General features: G+C 44.0%; 1 protein-coding gene across 2 annotated transcripts in view; it reads left to right on the top strand.

The window, feature by feature from the left end:
- Window positions 1-25,048, top strand: part of MCC (MCC regulator of WNT signaling pathway) — a 1,218,505-nt gene that overhangs the window by 913,058 nt on the left and 280,399 nt on the right. For both annotated transcript variants that reach the window (XM_069226494.1, XM_069226495.1), the window contains one exon: window positions 13,767-13,915. In XM_069226494.1, coding sequence (XP_069082595.1) covers window positions 13,767-13,915 — 149 coding nt within the window. The remainder of the gene's footprint in view (window positions 1-13,766; window positions 13,916-25,048) is intronic.

Genomic DNA, 25,048 nt, shown 5'->3' with positions numbered 1-25,048 from the left:
CTAAGAGAAGCAAAGAGACTTGCCAACTAACAACAAGAACAGGCAACACATTAAAAATTGAAGAAGCCAAGATCCCTGACTCAATGCACCCTCTGGTGTCAGCTATAGCCTGACTGGAAGAAGGATTGACGGACCAGGAAATTTCAGCACCCACCAATAAATAATTGGTTTAAAGGAGAAAGAGTTACACCCCCCCCCAAATCGGCAACACCTGCTCGATCCATATAGACAGCACCTACACTAGCTGCATTAAGCATCAAGCAACCCTTTGATGTTTTGTGTTCTAAGGGCTCAAGTTTCAAGTTGTGGTAATCTTGTATTGGTGGGGTTGGAGTACAGAACTCTCCAGCCTCTTTGCAGAACAGTTCTTTGGTTGGGGATGACAAAATCTGCAGAGGACGTGGGGGGTCGGGTAGGGGGTGTTTGGAGTTTACAGGTTTGACGGTCGCACAGGGCTCAGAGGAATGGAGACAATGATCGCACAACAAACACTACACTGTAATAATAGGTCACGATGGTGCCCACAAACTAGGGAAAGGTCGGTCATGCAATGCAGATTTCAGATACACATAGCTAATGGGTGAGAATAGTAGATATACTGCATTGTCCTGGAACGTCAACGGACTGAGTAATAAAATCAAGCATAGGTTGGTAGCGACATATTAAAAAGCGTAAGCCGGACATAGTCTTCCTCCAAGGGCCCATACTGTAGCTTTATTGGTAGGGGCTGCGTATTCTGTAATAGCAAATGCAAGATTCACCGCTGGGTCCAGAGGGGTAGCGGTCCAAATTAGGAGATCCCCCTCAGTTCAGACAACTAGAATTTGGAGGGGTCCCACCTGTTCATTTGTAGCGGCCCAGGAAGGTGGGGTAGGCAAGAGATGACCTTAGTGAGCATTTACTCCCCAACAGCAGACATATGCTAGGGTGGATGAGGTTCTATTAGAAGCAAACTCGCCCCTTCACCTAATAGGGGATGACTTAAATGATATTGTTAGCCCCACAAAGGACCGATCACAACACATAGCAACTTCCACACAGGGAATTCCGCTGGTCAACATGGTGGCCTCCTTAGGATTGACTGACCTCTGGCGATACCACCACCCTGGGGACAAACAATTCTCATTCTTTCCCCGGCCCCACAAAGTCTTCTCAAGACTTGATTATGTCCTGGCTCCAGCAGGTGAAGTGGCAGTGATAAAGGAGGCAGAATATTTAGCGAGAGGGCTATCAAACCACTCCCCTCTGTGCTTGCAATTGGGACCTGGCCCCATAAAGAGAGGGGTTGCTGGAGGCTGAATGCTTATGAGTTAGAAGATGAGGAGATAGCTCAGGCAGTGAAGGTTGAAACCGAGTTATACTTTAAGAAAAATAAAGACTCTGTGACCTCTGCGATCATGATTTGGGAGGCCTAGAAGAGTGTTCTCGGAGACAGGGCCCAAAATATAATTGCACACAAACAAAAGTGAGAAAGGCTAGACATGGAGATTATGGAACAACAATTGCTTGACTTAGAAATAGACCTCGGGGCCATGACGGACCCACACACCCAGAGCAAACTCATACTCCTGTGAAATTAGTATTATGCATTAGCGCATCAAGAGGCAAAATCCCAAGACCTGGCAAAGCAACACCGCTTATACAAAGCAGGGGGATAGAGCAGGAAGACTTCTAGCTTGGCTGGGCAACGTGAAATGGAAAGCAATAGGTTCATACCATTGAGGGGGGCGATGAGACCAGTTAAAGTACTGACCTTGAGATCACCAGTGAATTTACAAAGTTCTTCAAGGAACTTTACCATATGCACATGTCCACAGACACATCCCTAGTTGAGAATTACCTGGAAGGGATACCTCTGCCACGCTTGTCAGCAGAAGACAGTAACTCCCTAGACAAGTAAATAGATCTGCCAGAAATCAAGGCAGCTATAGCCGTAATGCAATCCGGTTGGGCACCCGGGTCAAATGGCCTTTCAGTAGAGCTCTTCAAGAAAAACACCGACATTCTATGCCCCTACCTTCTCTTCATGTTTCAAGAAGCCAAAGAGAAAGGAATGCTCCATTGGGACTTGCAGAGGGCCACAATAGTGGTAATTTGTAAGGAGGGGAAGCACCCTATGGAATGTAATTCCCACAGTCCAATCTCACTCTTGTATATAGAGACGAAAATCTTTGCTAAGATACTTGCCACACATTTAGGGGCAGTCATATTGTCTCTGATTTACCAGGACTAGACGGGCTTTATGCCCAAGAGGTCGATGAGGGTCAGTCTTTGTAGGATTCATTCCTGGATTGATGACATCAGGGAGCGAGAAGAACCCCATCTACTGCTAACTCTAGATGCCCACAAAGCGTTTGACATGGTCCACTGGCCGTTCATGATGGAAATGCTGGAAATGTTCACATTCTGACCCATGTTTAGGGAGTGGATCACAATGCTGTAGACAAATCCGATAGATGCAGTCTGGGTGAACTTGGAATTTCCCATTGCAAGAGGCACACACCAAGAGTGCCCTCTCTCACCATTGCTGTTCGCTCTCATGATTTAACGCCTGGCCTGTTTTACACGCATACATCCAGATATTTCGGGCTTTTGTCTACATGAGGGAAGGGGGGATGCTGAAAAGATTTAATTGTATGCAGATTATGTCCTTCTTTATGTCACCCACCCAAGAACAACGCTGCCCCAGATTCTGGCCACATTCGAGAAATATGTGTCCTACTCAGGATATAGGATTAATTGGGCCATGTCAAGCCTCTATGAACTGGGGGCCACTGCTAGCGGATAGAACCCCTAGACAACCTGCAAATAGATAAGGAAGGTTTCACTTACCTGTAGATTTATGTGATTCTTGACCACGATAGTTGTTAACGCAATGTCCTGAGGGTCCTGGATGAGCTCCATAAAGACACAGAATGATGAGGGAAGCTCCCCTTAACATTATTCAGTAGAGCGGCAATGTACAAAATGATTTTCCTCGCGAAATTATTGTATTTTTTCCAGAACGGAGGACATCTTTAATAAGATAGACTGGGTGGTCCGTACATTCCTTTGGGGGTGGTAAACACCCCAGAATATCCTTGCAAACACTTCAGCATAGCCCCTACAATGAGGGGAGCGCACCACCTTATATTAGAGCATACTACTGGGCAGCACACCTCATAGCGGTCAACAACTGGGAACACGCACCCGGAACCATCCAACATACCTCTTAGAGAGGAGTCAATTTGCGCGTAAGTCGCACCTGCATTTTCTGTATGGTCGGAAAGGGACACAGTCATTCCTAATGCCCATGCCACTTAAAATAGAGCCATGGTGAAGCAGTGAGAAAGATAGGTTGACACATGAAGCTCACACAGGAAACTCTGTTGTGGGATGGTACTTATCTGAAAGAATTAGGGACGCATTAGGCATCTCCAAATTGGTGAACCTCCTAAAATATGGAACAGTAAAGACCTTCACCACCCTATGGGTAGAATATCACCCCTCAAAGACACAACAATACCAATTCACCTGATTAACACACACCTGGCAGGCAGAACACCTAGACATATCGGACCTCCCGGAATATGCCCCACTGGAAGGGAGGCTCTTTATGGGTAAACCTGAAGAGAAAGCAATATCATGGACATACAAAACCATGAATAATAACATGCTTGACACACTGCGATGCTTGCGAGAGAAGGGAAGGACGACCTGGGATCCCTAGATGACTCTGACTGGGAGGCTGCTCTCATGCACCCACGCAAAGTGGACATACATATTCGACTGCAGCTAATACAATGTAAAAGTCTGCATAGAACCTACTACAACAGACTCCACAAAATAGGGAGGAGGGGCACCGATATGCATACATCTGATAGCGACTTCTAGTTGAAGATTCCCTACCTTTGAATTCCCCAGGCCTCAGTCTGGATCCAGAGATTTTTCTTTGAGCAGTACCTCTGCGCACGTCAGGTGGTGTCGGTCAACTCCACGGGCATCGTTGGCATCATGGTCCCGTGGTGGTGATACGGTCATATATAGGCACCACCCCGGCGCGCTGACGTAAATTATTTTCTTCCTGCGCCAGCCTATGCGCAGATCCGGGGAAGAGCTACCTCATTCACTTTTTGACTACGACAACATTTTTGTCAAACTATTTTTAACAAGGTTGTGGATGTGTAGAGGGATGTCCTGCAAAACCAGTTTTAAGCCCTGATACTCCTGTCACCAAATGATGTTGGTGACAGATCTGCACCTCGTGTCTCTTTGGTACCTGGAGCGCGATCACGACCCAAAGTCGTGCTCAGAGTGTCGGGAAATGAACCCGAAAGCTTTGAGGCCTGACACTCGACGGTATCATTAGAGAGGAAGGTCTCGAGACCTACCGCGGAGTCACCACCACTCTTCATCCTCAGAGTCATTGGGACATTCGGGTCATAAAAAAAAAAATCAAAGAAGAACAAGCGTTTTTCAACTTCACCCCTTCCCTGACTTCTGGGGAGCCGGAGCCACCGGTGCCCAGCTCAAACGGTTTTATGAGGTAATTTGCCTCATTTTTGGGCAGACCGACCCATCTTCGGTGCCCTCGGGCACAGGTGAGTTGGTGGGGGCCTCCTCGGGTTCGAAGTCGTTAGGAACAAATCTCGGATCCGCCCCGACTCCGGTCGTGCCACAGTGACCTTCCCCGACGTCAGGTCAGATGACAACACTCCCGATGTCGGTTGGGCCCACAATCGACGTTGATCCCATTCTCATACCTGGTGACCCGGAATGACGTAGCTCAATGCAGATTCGGTTCTTTATGGGCTCTCCTGGGTCCAGGGTTCATCCAGACCCTTATGCTTATGGATATGGATACGGGGAAGACTTTGGAGGGGACGCTGGACCCTTTAGAATACCAGCTTGACCCCCAAATGGACTGGGTGCAGGATTTGGGTGATGCCAGTGGTCTAGACACCTCCCCTGACACTGGTATGCTCTCTCCCCCTACTGTGGCTACAGAGGAGGGTGCCACATAATCCATGGTGGTGAGAAGGGCGGCTGAGGTCTTGTACCCTAGCTACCTACTGTGGAGGTTAGGCCTAATATCCTAACCAACGTGCTTCAGCCAGGGTCTTCCACATCAGAACCCCTTCTTCCCTTTAATGAGACACTGACAGACATCCTTTTGGGTACTTGGTCTTGACCCAGCACAGGGGCTCCTGTGAATAGGACGATTGCCCGCCGCCATCGTCCCGCGCCGACAGACCCAAAATTCCTCACCCAACACCCCACGCCTGTGGGCCTTGTCATCCAGGCTTCATCTTCATCGGGTGCATTCCCTGCCACACCTCCGGAGAGGGAATCAAAAAGACTGGACAACTTGGGGAAGAAGATGTTTTCTTCCAACAGTCTAGCGCTGCAGGCCGTGAACACTGCATGCCTTTTGGGCCGCTGTCCCCATACTCTCTGGGATACGGTCACGTAAGTGCTGCCTGGAGTTCCGCAGGAGGCCCAGACTGTCCTCTCCCAAGCCATGACAGATGGGAGGGACGCACAAAAGTTCATATTCAATGTGGACTGGATACGACCGACTCTCTGGGCAGATCGGTTGCATCGACGGTGGCATTGAGACGCCACGTCTGGCTGAGAACATCTGACTTCTCAGGGGATGTCCAGCAATCTCTGATGGACATGCCCTTTGATGGCACATGATAAGACAGACTCAGCAATTCAAGGATTCCCGAGCCACGGCCCGGTCCCTTGGCCTCACGCCTGCTCCTGGATCCCAGCAGTCCATCTTTCACCCCTTTCGTGGCTACAGAAGGGGCACCAAACTGTGTTCTTTCCCCCCTGGCCATTGACCCACACATGCTGTACAGCCCCTGCGCAGATGCGGGACCCCACCCCGTCCCCTCCTCAGCCTCCAAATCTTCCTAGTCCGCGGGTACACAAGGAACCAGTTAGTGGCAGGATTCGCCATCACCTGCCCCAATGGCAGTTCATTACCTCGGACAAGTGGGTTCTCCAGATCGTCCGAAGGGGCTACACCCTCCCCTTCAAGAAATCTCCTTCACCATGCCACCTTCATACAATCGCATATCGGAGGATCATATGGCACTTCTCCGCAAGGAAGTCCAAGCACTTTTGGCAAAAGTAGCTATAGAGAGGGTTCCTCTGCCAGAAGTAGGCCGTGGTTGTTATTCCGGCTACTTTCTGTTGTCGAAAAAGGACAAGGCTCTTCATCCTATATTACATCTTCGGCCCCTCAATCTCTTCCTCAAGAAGGAGAAGTTCAAAATGTTGACATTGGGTCAGGTCCTATCAGTCCTGGGCCCAGGATACTGGACGGTAATGTTGGACTTGCAAGACGCATACTTCCACATCCCCGTCTTACCCCCCCACAGACATTACCTACGATTTGTGGTAGGTCACGAGCACTTTCAGTTCACCATGCTCCCTTTTGGCCTTACTAGTGCCCCTCAGGTCATGGTAGTGGTGGCAGCTCATCTGCGCAGGTTAGGGGTTCCAGTCTTCCCCTACCTCAACGATTGGCTGTTCAAAGCGAACTCGCCCCAGACAGTCGTCTCCCACCTCCAAACTACGGTGAACCTTTTGCATTCACTGGGGTTCACAATCAATGTGCCAAAGTCACAACTGACTCGTTCTCAGGTGCTCCCTTTCATTGGAGCTGTTCTGGATACAGTTCAGTTTCAGGTGCATCCTCCTGAAAAGCGAGTCCAGGATATTCGGGCTATGATACCAATATTTAAGCCTCTATCCTGGATTTCGGTGAGAATGACTCTGAGGCGTCTGGGCGTCATGGCCTCCTGCATCTTGCTAGTTCAAAAGGCCAGATGGCTTATGGGGGCTCTGCAGTGGGACCTGAAGTTCTAGTTGGCGCAACATTAGGGGAATCTCTCCGACAAGGTCCAAATCTCGAAAGGAATTGCGAGAGACCTTCAGTGGTGGTTAACGACTCAGGATTGGGTCAAAGGCAGATCCCTCTCCTTTCCTTAACCAGATCTTACAGTAGTGACAGATGCGTCACTCCTGGGATGGGGCGGCCACATGGGAGAGGCGGAGATCAGAGGCCTCTGGTCTCGGGCAGAAACTGGACTCCATATCAATCTTCTGGAGCTCCGATTGATTCGACTAGCATTAAAAGCATTTCTTCCCTCTCTCAAAGGGAAAGCAGTGCAGGTGTTTACAGACAACACCACTGCCATGTGGTACTGCAACAAAGAAGGCAGAGTGGGGTCGTGGACCCTTTGTCAAGAGGCTCTTCGCCTCTGGACTTGGCTAAAACATCAGGGCATTTCCCTGGTGGTTCAACACCTGGCGGGCTCCCTGAATTCCAGGGCAGACGATTTCAGCGGACGATGCGTGGTTGATCATGAATGGCGTCTCCATCCGGATGTGGCGCAAAGTCTCTTCCTTCAGTGGGGAGAACCATGGTTAGACTTGTTCACCTCCGTTGAGAATGCGCAATATCAGCTGTTTTGCGTGTTGGAGTTTCCAAGGGGGTACTCGCTCTGGGGCACTTTTCATCACAAGTGGAATTCAGGCCTCCTGTACGCCTTTCCGCCCATACCACTTCTGCCCAGAGTTCTGAAGAAGATCAGGCAAGACCCAGGCCCAAGTAATCCTGGTGGATCCGCTCTGGGCACGAAGAGTCTGGTATCCCAAGCTCTTGAGTATGGCCATAGCTCCTCCGATCAGACTGCCTCTTCAGGAGGATCTTCTGTCACAGCAACAGGGGAGGGTCATCCACCTGAACCTGTCCACCCTCCGCCTCCTTGCGTGGAGATTGAGCGGCGACAGTTGGTATCTTTTGACCTGCCACCCGACGTCTGTAACGTCATCTTGGCAGCCAGGCATCTCTCAACCAAAGCCGTATACACCTGTCGTTGAAAGAAATTTGTGGCATGGTGCATCGATAAATCTTTCGATCCTCTATCTGCTCCTGTTTCTCAGGTTCTTCTCTTTATTCCTTCCCTTGCCCAACAGGGCTCCACCCTGGGCACCCTTAAGGGATATCTCACTGCTATCTCTGCTTTCTTGAGGTTACCAGATCAACCTTCTTTATTCAAATCTCCCATTGTTGGGAGGTTTCTTAAAGGCCTCACACATCTTTTTCCTCCTACCCCATTCATCATGCCCCAATGGGACTGAACCTAGTGTTAACATACCTTGTGTGCCCCGTTTAAGCCGCTTCACAACTGCCCTTTACGCCTCTTAACCATTAAAACGGTCTTCTTAGTTGTCATCACCTCTGCCCGCAGAGTAAGTGAGCTCCAGGCTCTCTCATCTAAACCACCTTTCCTGGCAATACACCCTGACAAAGTGGTACTTCGCACGAGGGCTTCTTTTCTATCTAAGGTAGTGACACCCTTCCATGTCAGACAGTCCATCACTTTGCCTACCTTTCATACACCCCCACATCCCTCACATGAGGAGGAGAGACTCCACCGTCTGGACCCAAAAAGCGCATTGGCATTCTACCTTGACCGTACCAAAGACTTCCGGGTGGATGATCAACTCTTTGTGGGATATATGGGTGCAAAGAAGAGGAAGGCAGTGCAGAAGAGGACCATTTAAAGATGGGTGCTTTTATGCATCAAAATGTGCCACGCTCTGGCTAAGAAGCAACCTTCTGAAGATTTGCGTGCCCACTCCACTGGAGCTACTGCTGCTACCACAGCGCTATCACAGGCGTTCCAGTCCTGGACATCTGTCAGGCAGCAACGTGGGCATCTCTGCACACTTTCACCAAACACTACTGCCAGGTCCTCAGGGACAGCTACTTTGACTGTTCGGTCCTGCAGGACTTCTTGGTGTGATCTTGGTTCGCAGCCCACCACTGGGGATGGTATTGCTTGGGTATCTATTCAAAGGTAAGGAATCTGCAACTAGAAGTCTCTATCAGATGTACAACTTACTTACCTGTGGTAACGATATATCTGGTAGAGACATATTCTAGTTGCAGATTCCTTACCTTTGAATTTCCCAGGCATCAGTCTGGATCTGGAGATTTTTCGTTGAGCAGTACCTCTGCACGTCATCAGGTGGCGTCGGTCGACTCCACGGGTGAATCTGAGTTTGACTAGTTAAATACCTAACTGTAGCTGTCTCAACTCATGGTTGTGTTTAAGAATGATACGATGTTGCCTTCAAACTTGTTAATTTTGCCACCATTTTTGGAAGCATTTGTTTTGCACTCATTTGGTGGATGTATAGAATTTTTAGAAGCATTCAACAACCACAGCAGTCAATCTGAATCTTTGTGTAGGTGCCAAAACGATCTGCATTTTTATTGCCATGAGGATGAATTTGTATGCAGTTAACAACAGGAAAGAGATCAGAATTCAACCTAGTTACCATTTGTGGAACTCTTCAGTTTGAGTTCTTTCTGTGGCTGAAGCAAATGTTGCTTTCCTATCAAAGGCTTTTAGATTTACTATTCCTGGACCGCTCCATTTGGATTTTTTTTAATTTAATTCAGTTTTTTAGGGATATTCAACAATAGAGTTATTAAGTTGTCATTTTCAAAGGCTGCTTCTGTCTAAAAGTGAGAACAGGATAAGCTGACAACTCTGAGTGTATGCTAGACAATTATGTCAGCAGTGTAGTTCATATTCAGAGTATGTATCCCAAGGATGTGTGAGGGTTCTTGATATTCGAGTTAATTATAATTTGTTGATGTGATTCTATATCATTCAGAAAGCTAGCCTCTACCCTGGCCATCATCATAATATGCAACCTGGCTAATTTCTGTTAATATCAGAAAGCCATACTCTTTACAAAGAGACAATACATTAAAAGTGAGACTGGCTCCTTAAAGGAAAATGGCATGGATACATCTAAAGGTTAAGCTAGCCTTTGTCTCTGCTGAGTCTCTAACATTTGCATCCAGTGGTTCTAAAACATAGTCCATGAGATGCTTGATAAGGGCAGTTGTGTTCAGTATCCTCCTTGGACTGAAAAGGCCTGGATTCATAACCAGAATACCCATTTGTGACAAGCGTGGCTTTGGGTAAGCTGCTGTGCTCGAGAGAAACAATCCAGGAAGGAGAATCTCAAGATGCATAGACTGTAGTATTTGGGTTGCTGTCAAAGAATTGGGGAGGTAGGAATTTGGTTAGAGTGGTGCCTTTCTGTACTCTACAGAGAATATTGAGATGTCCGAGACTCTCATGGATTCTGTAATCAGTTGTGTAGTTTTGTTTTCTCAGAATAAAATTTTTACGGTCACGCTATAGACTCTGACATTGTTTTTACAATACTAAATAGAATCAATCCTTCCTCTTGATTAGATGACTTTCTTGTCAATCTCAGGTCCCTGCTTTTTATTTGTGGCTTGCCTCCCTATTCAGTGTCTGTCCCTTCCTTGGAGCATAGCATATTTACCCTTGCTCTTGATTGGCTAAAGGGTTGGACACTATGGAACTTTTTTTCTGTTTCTGGTTTTAATTACATTACCCTTTAGCACTATCCAAGGACATGTTTTGATTTTGAGAAGGCGCTCTCACTCTTTCCTTTGATCCTTCTGGACTCACCCCATCTCTCACCTCCCTTCTTCTAACCTTGCTCCCAATATTCTATGGCAGTATGCCAAATACCAGGAGGTGATGTTGGGATGAGAATATTCAGAGCATTACCATCTCTTCCCTAACATCCTCTACCCGATCAGATACCCGATACTCGCCTATAAGATGCCCTCAATGTTGTCCCATTGCATTATCCAGTCTTCTCCATGGTGGTAGCCGTTATTGACTTTATCAATGCTGAGGCTTTTAAGCTCCTGCATTGGCAAAGCCATAGCAATGGTCAGCCATGTTGAAAGTATAAAAAAACAATAAAAACATTGTTTTCTTTACTTTCAAATTGGCGCCGCATTGTGTCACACAATGTTCGTTATTTCACCACGTTGGGTCAGTACATGTGGCAATGCAATCCACGTTGCAACTCAGCAGTCATCTCGCAAGTGTATAAGGAAGTGTTTCCATTGCTTTCTACACTTTTAAAATGTCTGGTCGGGCATTTGCAAAGGTGATTGCGTTATTCGCCCAAACGTTGGCAAAGCAAGTCTGATTGGCTTTGCCAATGCTTGTTATATATATATTTTGAGTCTAGTGTTTCTTTTGGCATCAGGCTATAAATCCTAATGAAATTCATCATCATTTTATCAGTAGTGTGACATCTTTCCATAGCCTGTTTATTGTGAATGCAGGCAGCGGAGAGGGCATGGGGGCCTGAGTATGGGGTGATTTGGTGCTGGAGGGGATAGAGGTGGGTGAAGAGGTAGGTGTGATATTTTGCTCAATAGTCTATATTTTTCGCATGTAGGTAGTATTTGGAGAAGATTTTAACATTGTACTTTCAATTGCCATTTGAGATTCATTTAAAAAAACTGTTTTCTAAACTCGTTCCTCAAAATGTATTAATATATTGTAATGATGTAAAGATTTGGGGTCCTCAATATTGGCAACTCCTATGAATATCTTGCAACTGATAACTCACACTTTTCTGCTCTACTGTTAATCGTTGGGCCTGCCTTTCTAGAATACCTTATCAAGAACTTGCAGGGCCCTCTCTGTGAGTCAGGATGGAGGCTGGCTGACTAAGCCAGATGAGCAGCAGTTCTCTGCGGGTTTCACGTAGCATTATGTCTGTGCGGTGTTAGGCTCCATTGCTGAAATGTTGCTTTCTTAATCCTGATCCTAGGAGGACAGGAGCAGGCACTTTTCCAAGCATCCCCTGCCAAGGATGAGCAGCCAAAGAGCAGATTTAAGCTGTAATAAAAGAGTGTATTGCTAGAGTGATTGATGTCAGAGGAGAGGGCACCCGAGGAGGCGGGAGCTTGTTCGGCCTCAGTGGCAGCAGTTTGGTATTTACTCAACTAAAAAGACATACTGTTTTTTTGCGAGTTATGTTTTTAATGGAAATGCTGTCAGTCACTGAAGCAAGAGCAGCAGCCTGGACGATGAACAGTGGTCACTCCTGAATGCCAAGGCTCACTATGGATGCCACATGTAGGGCGGGAAGAAGACTTATTTATACACAGATAGCAAACAAACTGGGAGTTGCTTACAATACTAATGGAAAAAACCCGGACCTAATAAATATCTGTGTCAGGGTTGAAAACAACGCAGCATCATTAGTTATTGTTTTGCAAAGCAGAAAATAGTTTCACCTGTGCCTTACTTTATAGCCTCGTCGTGTTTTTCTTCCAAGGTTTAACCCATTCGAAGCGTTTGGATGTGCCACGCATATCACTTACACGTCACTAACTTGGTGACTTATCCTGACCCGATGTGGCACGTTAAGAGAGGTTAGCATCCCTGTGGTGTGGTCATATAATATGTGAACGGAAAACCGTCTGGCACCCTGAAGCTGGCGTGAGTCCCTTTGAGGATATTAAAATAATCACTAGATTTTAATCATCCAAGCTTGTAGCGAAGTATGGCCAGTTTCTTGATGGCAGACTGTCAATTAAGATGTCTTACAGGTAATTTGCAAGAGCACATCCATAGCAAAACTTTTTAGGTCATTGTTAATGAAGGATGCACCCTTTTAACAGTAGTAGGTAAATATATCAATTTACGCAGTTGAATGATCTATTTTTCTGCACGGCAGCAGTCACCCTCTCCCAGTCATTGATCCAGTAGACGAAATCTCCCTGCAGCACGGGTGTAGTGACAGGGTCCTGCAATGCGGCACCTCTTTCTTTCGGTCCAGCCTAACTCATTTAAACCCAATGGGGTCCTCAAGTTGCCGCAACATACATGGTTAATGCTCTTGTGAATCAATTGTCATACCAATGTATCTGGCCGTAAGTGATCAGAGGCTGCTGTCTGAGAGTTGTAGATTTGTACAAAAACCCTAACTTCATAAATCAACTTTAAAAAGTTTACTAAACATTGCAGTTGTTATGTATGACCAACAAGGCCTAATGATTTTTCTTGTAGCCTGCCTGGGGAGGCAAGAGGCCCCTGGTGTAGATTTTTTGTTCAAAATGTACACAGTCTTATATCACAGAATTGAACCACGTACTCAAGAATTTTCCCGTGCACGGCCATATAAATTGTTTTTAAGGCTTTCCAGTTGTCCTTATATGACAATTGGAAAGGGGACAGTATTTTTGCACACTAGTTTCAACTAGGATCTGCCGTAGCCTGTGTTAAAATTCATTGTTCTCCCAGGAACTGCCGGCAGCCTAAGGGTAGCATAGTGCGGGGTGATGCTATTCTTCCGTGCTTCATGGACATTATGATTTGATCGTGTAGCCGCCGATAAAGCCAGCCCTGGTAAAATATGTTGTAAAGGGACGAATTGGAGTAGGCTGAATCAGTGAATTCTCTGTATGCACTCGGTAAAGGAAAGGTGTAATGTGGTAGAAAAATAGCAAATGAGAACGTTTTTTAAAGCTGCAATGAATTACCCCCGTCTAATTGGCGTAATGTATATGTATTTTTATTAACTAATACACGTGATTACAGAGATGTGTCAATAGGAAACGTATTTTAACTTGTCTTTTACTAAGGAAATCTAAAAAACAGAATAAAAATGGAGCAAACTCTGTATATCCACGGTAACTTTGTGCAGTGTACCACAGTGGCCTACTTCGCTTGCAAGAAAACTCTAAAATAAATACAAAGAAAGGACACTGCAGGCAATAGGGGGATGACGTGTATGTGGATGGGTGCCACTCTCTTTAATGTTGTTTTTATTGGCGTATGTGAGGCACTGTGCAGTACATTCAGCCAAGGATAAATATCTCTCTCCCGCTCCCCTTGCAGGTGTCCAGCAGCGTTGCAGAGCACTTGGCCCACTCCTTGCAAGACTGTTCCAACATCCAGGAAATCTTTCAGACGCTCTACTCCCATGGCTCAGCGATTTCTGAAAGCAAAATCCGAGAATTTGAAGTGGAAACCGAAAGGTTAAATAGGTAGGACACAAAAACAGATGAATGCAGCCCCCCGGGGGAGTTTGAGAGAGTCCTAGTGTTCATTGCCATCTATGTGGATGAAATGAGTAATTTTTGTGCAACTTCGTTACGATGTACGTGTACGGGGTTGGACTCAGGCAGAAAATAGGCCCCGGCACCAAAATAAAAGCAAGCATTTGCAAGGCAATAGGTCTTGCATTTTCTTGAGCTAGAGCTATTGGCACTGTAAATTCATAACTGGACTTTTCTTGCCACATAAACTGGTCAACCCTGCCTCATAATGTCATCTTTTCCTGTCATATAATTCCAGTGGCCCGGCATTTAACTAAAACACTTCCATTTACCTTCTTCCTCTATCTTAAAACATATACAATTATCATATAAACCTTTATCAGAAATATAGTTTTGGCATTGGAGTGTACTGCTCAAAACACCATAGCAACAAAATCATTTGGGACGAATTAGCGGGTGAAAGGAAAGAGGGAGTCGGGAGTAAAGATGGAGAAGACGAATGGCGTAGTAACAGTGTCATGGGCCCTGGAGTTAGAAAGGAAAATGGTTGACTGCAATTTTGTTAGGAAAATAGAGCAGTAATTAGAGTTGAGTGAGGTCCGTAGGTCTCTGGGCCCTGCTGCCACTGCACCGGTGTTCCATTGATAACAAGGCCTCAGGCAAGAAAGGGGATGGGGCAGAAAAAGAGAAGCAAAAGGAATAACAGACAAAAGGAAAAAAGAGAAGGGGTTGCAAAGAAATAAAAGAAAGAAGGAAAAGAAAGTACGAGAAAATGAAAACACAGCTAAGAGAAGAAATAGTGCAAGCGAGTGAGACAAAAGAAAAAAGGGAAAGAAGCTAACAAATGAAAGATAAGGAGGAAAAACTAATGAAATAAGTGTGAAAAGAAAGAGAAGAATGAACATTAGAGGAAAAAAAGAGAGATGGTGAGAGAAACAATCAGTGAAAGAACCAGGGCATGTATGTACTGGCACATTTCCCACAGACACAGAATGGGAAAACCATTTTGACACTTAGGGTCCTGACAAGAAACTTGTGGCTTCCACATACAGACAAGAAAAAGAGGGATTTATAGTAAAACATCAATTGACAGATAAAGATATAAAAAAAACCAGAGAAAGGAAGGAAGAAAGATCTAAAAAAAAAAGTGAAAGGACGCATACCGAGTCAAAGAAAAGAGCAAATGAAAAAGACAAAGAAAGAATGAAGGGATTAAAAAACAATAGTGAAAGAATGAACGCCTGATGAAGAAAAAAGAGAGGAACAAAACAAGGAAAGAAATAACCGTGTTTTGGCAAGTTTGAAAGAGGAGGTAGGAAGAGGGAAATAAAAAAAGGGAGACAAGTAGAAATTAACAGTTGAAAAAAAAGAGCAAAACTGTTAACATGTGAATTTTGAGAGCTGGAAAGAGGAAAGTGGGGGAGAAAGAAAACATTGAGCGTAAACAGAGTAAAGAAAAATAACAGTGAAATAGGTGAAACAGACCCTTCCAAAAAAGACTAGATTTAATTGGCTCTCCCATGTCCTCCAGCAGAAGTCAGAGTGTGGAACAGCAGGGGGCACTGCAGAACAGCAGGGGGTGCATTACAAAGTTATATGTGAACCCCAATACAGCAAAGGATTGGGGGTATAGACAGAGCTGTGTCCCAGCCCAGTGCTGGAATAACAGAAAGACAGCGGGTGAGGAATGAAAAAACGAGCGCTGTGTAATTCCTGGTAGTGGGATAATGGGGCGCTGCAGGTTAGGGTTGAGGTGCACTGACAGAGTTGTATGCAGGCTGCAGTACTGGAATAGTAACAGGCACACAAGGTCAGAAGTGAGGTATGTTAATGAAGCTATGTGTGGAACCTAGTATTGGCATGCCACTGTTGGAGAATGTTAACCTGGAGGTGCCCTGGTGACGCTGCCAATGGGGCCCAGCATTGGGGTGGCTTTGCCTCTCAACCACATAAGTGAGGGGCGTGTGTGTGAGCCTTAGTACTGAGAAGAAACATCCACTGAATGTTAGAAATGATAGATTCTGGTGGAGCTGTGGTGGTTCCCATCAACAGTTGTGTTGGATGTTAGGCTTGAGGTGCACTGGCTGAGCTGTGTTTTGCTCTTTGGGGTCCAGTATCGACTTGGCAGTGGGACTGAATATTAGAATTGAGCTGCTGTAACTGAACTGTATGTGAGCACGGTCCCAGTGTAAGAAATGAGGTGCCCTCAGCAGGGTAGAACTGAGGTGCACAGATGGAGCTGTGCCCGAGGTCCCATTACTGGAATAGCAGAGTTTACTTGACTGTAAGAACTGAGGTGCTCTGACAGACAGCGTGTGTGGAGTTCTGGCATTGGCATGGCTGAGGGCCTTGAAATGTGTGAACTGAGGTGCACTGATGGAGCTGCGCCTGAGGGCACAGTACTGGAACAGCAGTGTGTACCGACAGTAAGAACTTAGGTGCTCTGGCAGACAGCGTGTGTGGGGGTTCTTGCGCGGGCATGGCTGTGGGGCTTGTGTTTTTGAACTGAGGTGCACTGATGGAGTGGCACACAGTACTGGAACAGCAGTGTGTACCGACAGTAAGAACTTAGGTGCTCTGGCAGACAGCGTGTGTGGGGTTCTTGCGTGGGCATGGCTGTGGGGCTTGTGTGTGTGAACTGAGGTGCACACATGGAGTGGCACCCAGTACTAGAACAGAAGTGAGTTCTGGCGCGGGCATGGCTGAGGGGCTTGGAGTGTGTGAAAGTATACAAGAGGTCGAATGCTTACGCTCGACCTAATGACACTTATTAGCAAATCAGATGGTTAATAAAGTGCCCTGCATTTGCAAAGCCAGGTTTGAACTTGTAAATGCATGCTTTATAAGGGTTTTGCAATGTTTCAAGAACTACATTCATTTGTAATTGCTGCAGGAAATCTTTGTGGTAATTTCTGGTAAATCAACAGTTAAATCCGGCCCACTAGACCATAAAAGAGCCCCCCCAACCAGCCACAAAAAACAGCCCTCACACTGACCTGTCAGACCAGCCCTCTGGCATTGCCAGATTGTCCTGTTGTCTAGTTTGCACTTGTATAGGTGCCTAACTGTGGTATGGTAAGTAATGCATGTTGTGCACAAGTTGAGTAATATCTTCATTCTTGACACGTTCCGTTTCTTTCTCTAACTGATATTTACCTCCTATGTGTAAGCTAAATACAAAAGGGACCAAGGTCCTATAGTGACATGATACACATTCACATGGCATACGCTTCTAAAGGCAATTGAATGCAAAATAAATTACACCTTGAACCTCATCTGCGAGAGAATGATGACTGTGCCTGATAATTGTGCACTCCAAACTTTAGAATTTGCAATTGTCTATAGCCTATTTAGACGCACATAAAAATTGGAGCTAGTTTTGTGTTCCAAAAGTAGTCTTTGGTCATGGGCATGAGTAAAGTAAAAAGGAAAATCTGGAAGACACCAGAAAGGATTTACATGCGTAATAAATTAGTTTTACATGTTTATATTCCATTTATTATACAGACGTATAACGAAAGGACCGTTAAGGTTTTATTGCAGAATGTATTACAGCCAAGAAATACAATGGACATATAGGAAGCTCAGTCTTTACTCTCAAGAGAAATATTTATGCTTACCACATGGTCATGTGACTATAATGGTACACTTTGGCACCCCAAAGCTAATCCCAAAAGAGAATCTAAACACTTCAAACAAAAGTTTCATTCTACAGAGCCCCGGGTCAGACCTGTTCAATTACTTCAGTTCTCTTGTTAAACTGTATGTCAAAAGGATAGTCTGATTTGGGGAGCATGAGCTATTGTCATCCATTTATCATGTGCTGGGGTGGTTATTCTCAGCATAAGTCTTGATTTCTCCTGATATGACACACCGGTGGCAGCCTTTTGTACAAGTTTTTGTGAACAGTAGTCCACCTTTGATTAAATTATTCTAGTGCGTTGTTATGGTCTTTGCCTCTTGGATTTATCAAAAGGGTTGAGACCCTTGAAATGTGGTTCTGTTCTAGAGACATGCACATGTGCAGTGATTTGGGATGAAAACATGTGAGCGCGGAGAAATCCTAGCTATTATTTCAGACTGAATAGTAGATTTCACACACCAGGTCGATGAAACGAACCGAAATTGTTCTGAGGGGATATCATTTGAAATACGCCATAAACAACACAAACATCATATAAAAACAGTTCAACCTCAGTAACCACACCAGTTTATTAAGAAGTTAACAATTTTATTTCCCTATATTAACAACACTAAGGTCACGAAAATAATTCTCAAACACAAATGATACATGCAGAGAGACAACGAAGGCCGATTCATACGACGTATAAATCTGAGTTTAATCAATGCGAATAGACACATTATCTCAATGGTTATAACACAAAACCATAACCATAAAATCTGAGCCAGGGAAATTGAATACATCTGTATAATGATAAAACAAAGTAATATCAGAAACCGAGCATGTGAGAAATGTCTCCCTCACTGACCACTAATTAGCATTGGCATGTTGGGCTTCATGTAAAAGTTTTAGTAATACAAATTTTGAAAACATCTGGCTAGGGTAATATCAAAAAGGTTAGGACTTTAGGAGGATTTGGAGTAGATTCAGAGTAGTGGTCAGAGCATCTTATCTGACTTGGGCCAGGAGCGTCTTCTTGCTCTCTATCAGTGGGTTCTTGTGAGGAAGATTCAGTGTCAATAGGGTCAGGGAGCTTGAAGGAGTCATCGATTGGAAAACTGTGTTTGGGGGGGCACTGTACCCATATACCTCTAAGACCGTCGCTGACAGTTGTTCAAATGACTCAGAATGAGGCATTCGTTCAGCTTTTGACTTCCTATTAGAAGGTTTAGGCGCTCTGATGAAGGGAAGGAAGGGAGCCAGACCTGCTGTCGGGCAAAACCCTTATGATGTGAAGTCAGCACACCCAGGGCTTTATTTTCTGAAAGCTGGATGTTATCATCCAAGGCCTCAATGAGATTTTCCTCAACAGTGGGCTGCATGCCCTGAAATTCATTTAGCTCTTCCTCAGAGGGATCATATTGGGCCATACTGCAGATATAACAGAGAGAGGCACCCGCTAATTAAACAAAGGTAGACAGGCTTCAATCAGGGGGAGTGCTAACCCTGGCAGGCACAGGCAAATAGTCTGTTTAGGATATAAAGGAAGGTGCCTGCTGCAGCACTCTAGGCAGAGCCTATGCAGATTTGTGCTACCCTGGGCACGCTCAGGTGCCTCTGGGCGTAGGGAGCAGCTAACGAGCACTGGCAAGGAATAAGCTAAATAGCAGTAAGGTGCATCGCAACCCGCTTTCTGAAGTCTTTCTGCCGCTGCGTTCAAGTGAAGCACAGCAGCAGTGCACCTGCGTGCGTCTACTTAGTCGTAAGGGACTAGAAAGAGGACTGCGGGCGGAGTATGGAGGCTGCTTCCCGCTTCCACTCCTCAGACAAAAGCCAGCAAATAGAAATCACGGCTTAAGAGAATGGAAAGTGCTCCCCTAGAAGAGGAAAAAGGACCGTTAAAGGCAACGTTATTGCGCTCCCGCGGGGAAGCCTGTATACAATAAATACTTTCACCAAGGAAGTCGAATGCAATGTAAGAGGACAGTACAGATTAGCCAAACTCGAAACCACAATTAAATCTGTAATCAGAACAGCAAATAGATGCTCCCAAAACAATCATGCATAAAGTAAGGGATAAGTGGTACTTCTCTGGCTGCAAAGTAAGAGGATGTCAAAATGGTGTCATGGGTTCGTAAAGGTCTATATTGTTGGTGATTGGACCATGTGACAGTGATGGAGATGGGGTTCATGGGTGTTGTAGTTTTTTTCTCATGTTTACTATATTTGGCTGCCGTTAATTTTACTGTAAAGAAAGTGAAAGATAATCAGAGCCTTCAGTCCTGACATAGAATTAATTGGCAGTCTGCTGCTGGTGTTGAAAATCCACATGTCAGAATATTTTAATGAAATAGAACAAAAATACTCACTCAAAACATGTCCTCATTTTTCTCTCTACAGCATTACCTATAATTTCTATGACAAAATGAACCCCCTCATTTTGTTCCTTTCTAAATTAAATGTTTTCCATTTAGATTCAATCGAGATGGTTTCAGGTGTGCCACACTTTTGTCACAAGTAAGACTGTTAGCACTCTTGTTGTTCTTTAGAGCACTCCGGGAGGCTGCAGTACAACACAAGGGAATCAACAGACAGGCTGCTCCTGCTGGAATTACATGTTTTACAGAGAATGTCAGACCTCATCCTCATATGGCTGAGAAAGATAGTGTGAGTTTACAGAAAACATTCTCTCATTTTACCTTCAGGAGCACTTTTCATCACCTCTACGGGAAAATGATGAGAAACAGTTTTTTCTCAAACATGATTCATGAAATCTCAGCAGAAGGGTTTTTCACAATTCAAAATCACCTTAAAATTACCTTAGAACGCACCACAATTCCTAAAATTAGTATGGTACCATCAACAAATGATTTATATTGTAACTAAAATCTGTTATCACCGTTTATATGTTTTCCTTTTTGAGACCCTCAATGCCTGCCATTCACTACAGTGCATTTCAGTGGGGTGCTGTCATGTATTTTGGACCCAAAATGGTTGCCAGCACTTACTGGTTGAAGTGCTGACAGTCATTCAGATCTCACCATGAAATCTGTGCTTATGCTCTGCCCATATATACACATTTGGTTTTCTTTACATATCTCAAAAACTACTGAACGGATTTACACCAAATAACAAAAAGGGCGCTTTCTTGACCAAAAGCTACCTTTCTGCCAAATTTTGTGTAAATCTGTCCAATGGTTCAGGCTGTAGTCATGTCTACAATCTGGGGATTAACATGGGCAATGTATTTTTTTTAACCCTCCCCGCCTTTTTCTCTGTCCCCACTTGATGGATCACCCTGAAACTTTCCATGCACAACAAGACTCAACTTCACACTTTTTTTGAGAAAGTTCATGCAGATTTGTCAAACTGTGCCAAAGATATAGCAAAGTCAAAAAACGCTTTTCTATAGAAATTAGGTTCTAACTATACCTGTTGGTGATCACAGTAGGAAAATATATATATATATATATATATATATATATATATATATATATATATATATATATATATATATATATATATATATATATTCACTGATTTAAAAAAAGGTTATAGGGATGTTATAGTTAAGTGAGAATGGCAGTTACATTATTTCATTTTAAACTAACAAAACCACTGAAATTCACCAGTTATAGTTATCTCAAGTAACTATAACTTGTGCCCTAAAGTAACTATAATGTGCACTCCCACCATTCATAGTGTTGTCATCAATGATATAATATCAGATTTTGCAATGATGTTACCAATGATGTGACAGAACACGTCATGAGTGATGTAATATGTGAGGTAATTAGGAGTGCATGGTAAGTACACAAGTTATTGTTACCTTAGAGCACTCTCTTTTTTGTGAATTTCGAAGATCTTTTTAATTTAAAGTAAGATTCCAATTTAATTCTGAACTATAACTTGACTTTTATCTTTGTCTTTTAAGTGAATTTCTATGTTTTTTAACATAAAGGAAGATGTCTAACAACGTGTTTGGCATATGGCTAGGCGCAGGGACTTGCACTCCCCCTGCACCACTACCCACCTGACACCCAATCCCCTGAAGCGCTCGGCCCGTGGCCATGCATGCCATGGGGTTGGCTGCACCTAACCTTCAATGGATGCCCTAGCCCCTGCGGAGCACAGCCTTTTCCTGTGCATGGCAAAGGGTTGGGCGTAGGGCCTGGCCTGCATGCAAACCATGTGCCCTATCCTCAGCTGGCACCCAACTTCCAGTTGTGCATGGCTTTAGGGCGTGCACAGCAGGGGGTTGGGCGCAGGGCCTGCCCGCACATGGCTCCTCCTACTGCCCAAGGCCTTGTGCCCAACCCCTTGCTGCCCCCAGCCGAAGCCTGGTGTAGCTTGGTTCCAGTGGGTATGCCCAGACATGGATCCTGTGCTCACTGTGCCAATGGAGCCAAGCTACGCCCAACTGAAGCATCGCAATAAGGGTGAAACTGGACCAGGGTTACTTTTGTTTTGGTTCGGGGACAACCTAGTCTGGCAGTTCAGGCTGGACAGTTCCTATTGGAGCAGGGTCGAAACTGATTTGCACATGTCTGGTTCCAAATTGAGGTGGTATGGTGGGAAAAAGAATGATAGATTGAAGTGATACACCGAGCAGTTGCCAGTGGTTAGACTTGTTACAAGCATTCCTCTCATAACCTTTTGTGCCTTTTTCACCATTTACCAAAAAAAACTGATGGCGAGGAGGAGCATCTAGCTGTCTACAGATGGCTGAACACAGTTTATTTTTTTTGGTTAACGTCAGTTTAATAATATCCGTCACTATCTTAGCAAATTCCGTGTTCTCTTTGTTTTTACAATTTTCCAACTGCTATGTGGGCATTGTAGTTAAAGTTGTTTTGAGTGCTAATTTAAAAAATCTTTACTTGCTTTTTGCAATACTTTGTTAATTTGTGATTACGTGCAGAAATGACAGTGTTGCTTAATCAAATTGAATTATTGAAGTGTAAGTTCTCTACATGAGATTTCTGCTTGGTTTCACACCATCTGACAACATTTTCACAGTTGTAGCATTTGAGGACATACACGGATAAAGCTTTCAGGAACTGTCTGTGGGTTCATGTGGGAAATGTGTTTTTGCGGTGATATTTAAAGTCTTCCTTGGAATAGCTAAGGGGTGGATGAATTTTGAATGGGCAGGTCGCATGGCATAATCCTACCTCCCTAACAATATAACTATGGCGTCTTCCCCCTCGTGAGATTAACCACTACTCTGCTACCAGATCTGCTGTAGCATATTTTCCTTCACAGGATATATCTTAAGATGAGGTGTATGGATCATTTCACCCAACATGTAAGTGTGTGGAAACACCTGGCATAAAACTATAGCAAATTAATTTCAGTTTCCAGTATGATCCATTAAGTCACACAAATGATACTCCATGCTGAAACAAAGTTAAAAGGGCTTTATTACAAATTAATGCTTAGAGATACATAAATGATTCTCGAAACAAGACTATAAAGATAAAGAATCATTCTAGGATTTCTAAACCTCCTAAAGAAGTTAAGACGAACTAACAATAAAGCAATAACAACAACACATAAAAACAATACAAACATTTGAAAAGGATGATACATGTGTTGCCTAATCCTATTAGTCATTTAGCTTGTTCTAAACTTTCATTCTCGAGTAACTCGACAAGGGGAAACCCTACAAATTAGAAAATCCATTTAGCATGTGCTGGGATAAGCACATGTGGGCAAAATGCACAAAAAGGACAAAAAGATTTTGTAAAAAGGAACTCTGGGGAATCAAGAGACTAACTAAGGTTGTCAAAAAGGAAGTGATAAGGGAAGACGTCCGCATGTCGGAAGCTCTGTCAAGAGTCATCCTCTTGGGTCAAGGGAAAATTATTTCTAAATCTCAGTAAGGTATTTGAAAGGGTAGAGATGGAATATACCTCTCAGAGTCCAAGGGGTTCAGCAAGGAGTGAAGACTGTAAGGGATTTCAACCAAAGTCCAGTTGGGGGACGGTATATTAATGTTCATAGGGCAAGCTGATTAATCCATCCATCACTCCACATGACGCAAAAGGTGAAAATGTCCAACGGCAAACAGTCATACGATTCTGACTACAACATTGTTGAAAATGTTCAGGATCCTCTTGTGAACAGTTTCCATCTGTACTCTTCAATGCACATTTGATACAATTGTATACATATATAGTCTCCAGTTCCTGAATGTTCGGATCTCAAAATTTAACTCATTAGCCTGCAATGCATAAAACAAAATATCTATTTCCAAGCTAGCTTTCTCGTGAGAACCACATCTGAAAAAAACAATTCACGTTAACAAAAATGACTAAACATTTTCTGCACAATCAGAAAGCAGAGCCTTGCAGGCCTCAATTAGGCTAATGCAAGTGATTTAAAACAGCACATTCATTTATACATCTAATCTACATTTAGTATCACTAAACCGTAAATCCATTATTAAGCTACTACACTTACTCACGTTTCAGCTCATTCAAAGCTCTGTTAACCGTCTCACATAACTATAACAAATAACTATATTCTCTACATTTGCATGTTACTTTTAAAACATTTTCTAATTAAATCAAATATCGTTTTAATGCAAACTATTAGTTAACATCAGAACTATAGCATAGAAAAAAGATTAATTCTTCAAACATAAAGTTTAAACGTTATACCACATGAATTTCATGCTGCTGACCTAGAGTGAATGCACATTAAAATGGCTTTCAGTGTACCATTTTACAACTAGACTATTAGAATGTTGGCTAACATAATGAATAGATTTGTCACACATAGGTAGACGACATGAGAGGCAATTCTAAAATTTCTGCTATACCGGGAAGTATTACAGAATATTTCCACCACGTTATGAAAGAATATGGTCGTGTTTTTTCCACCGATTGGGTGCAACTCTGACTATTATTGACAAATACTTAAATAAAGACACTGTTACCCTGAAATAGGATGTTCTTGGCAATGAACAATTTAAATAAAGACAGTAGAAGACTAAACTAATGTGCCAGGTTTTCATTTTTTTTCTAGAAATGTGAAATAATTGTATTCCAGGTGAAGAGATAATGAAAGAGAATTCTAGTACTTGGTAGCCAAGAAAGAAAAAGAAGGCCACCATTCCAAATGTTCTTGGTAGTGGGGACCTGAATGAGGTGAGCAGAGGTGGATTGGAGAAGTTTGCGAGGCACATACAAGGAGATGCACCACTGGATGAAGATGGGGATCTTTCTGTGAAAGACACGTTGATAGGTGTAAATGAAACATTGATAATGGATCATCTGGCCACAGTGCAAAGCTGCTAGAGGAGACCAGAGACAGTGTAACAGATAAACAACCTTAAAAAGAGTCTCAACCCTTATTCTGCATCAGCCAGAGCTTCCACATCAGATTACCTAATTTAGAGGCCCAAACCAAGGGAATTGCCGTAGCCATTCTTTGCCATGATGATGGATTGGATAATTGACTGCTGGCAATCAAACTATAAGAGAAGAATGTTT

The sequence above is a fragment of the Pleurodeles waltl genome, chromosome 1_1 (assembly GCF_031143425.1).
Source record: "Pleurodeles waltl isolate 20211129_DDA chromosome 1_1, aPleWal1.hap1.20221129, whole genome shotgun sequence".
Lineage (NCBI taxonomy): Eukaryota > Metazoa > Chordata > Amphibia > Caudata > Salamandridae > Pleurodeles > Pleurodeles waltl.
Note: the sequence above shows the minus strand (reverse complement) of the source record. Positions and strands in the feature narration are given on the sequence as shown.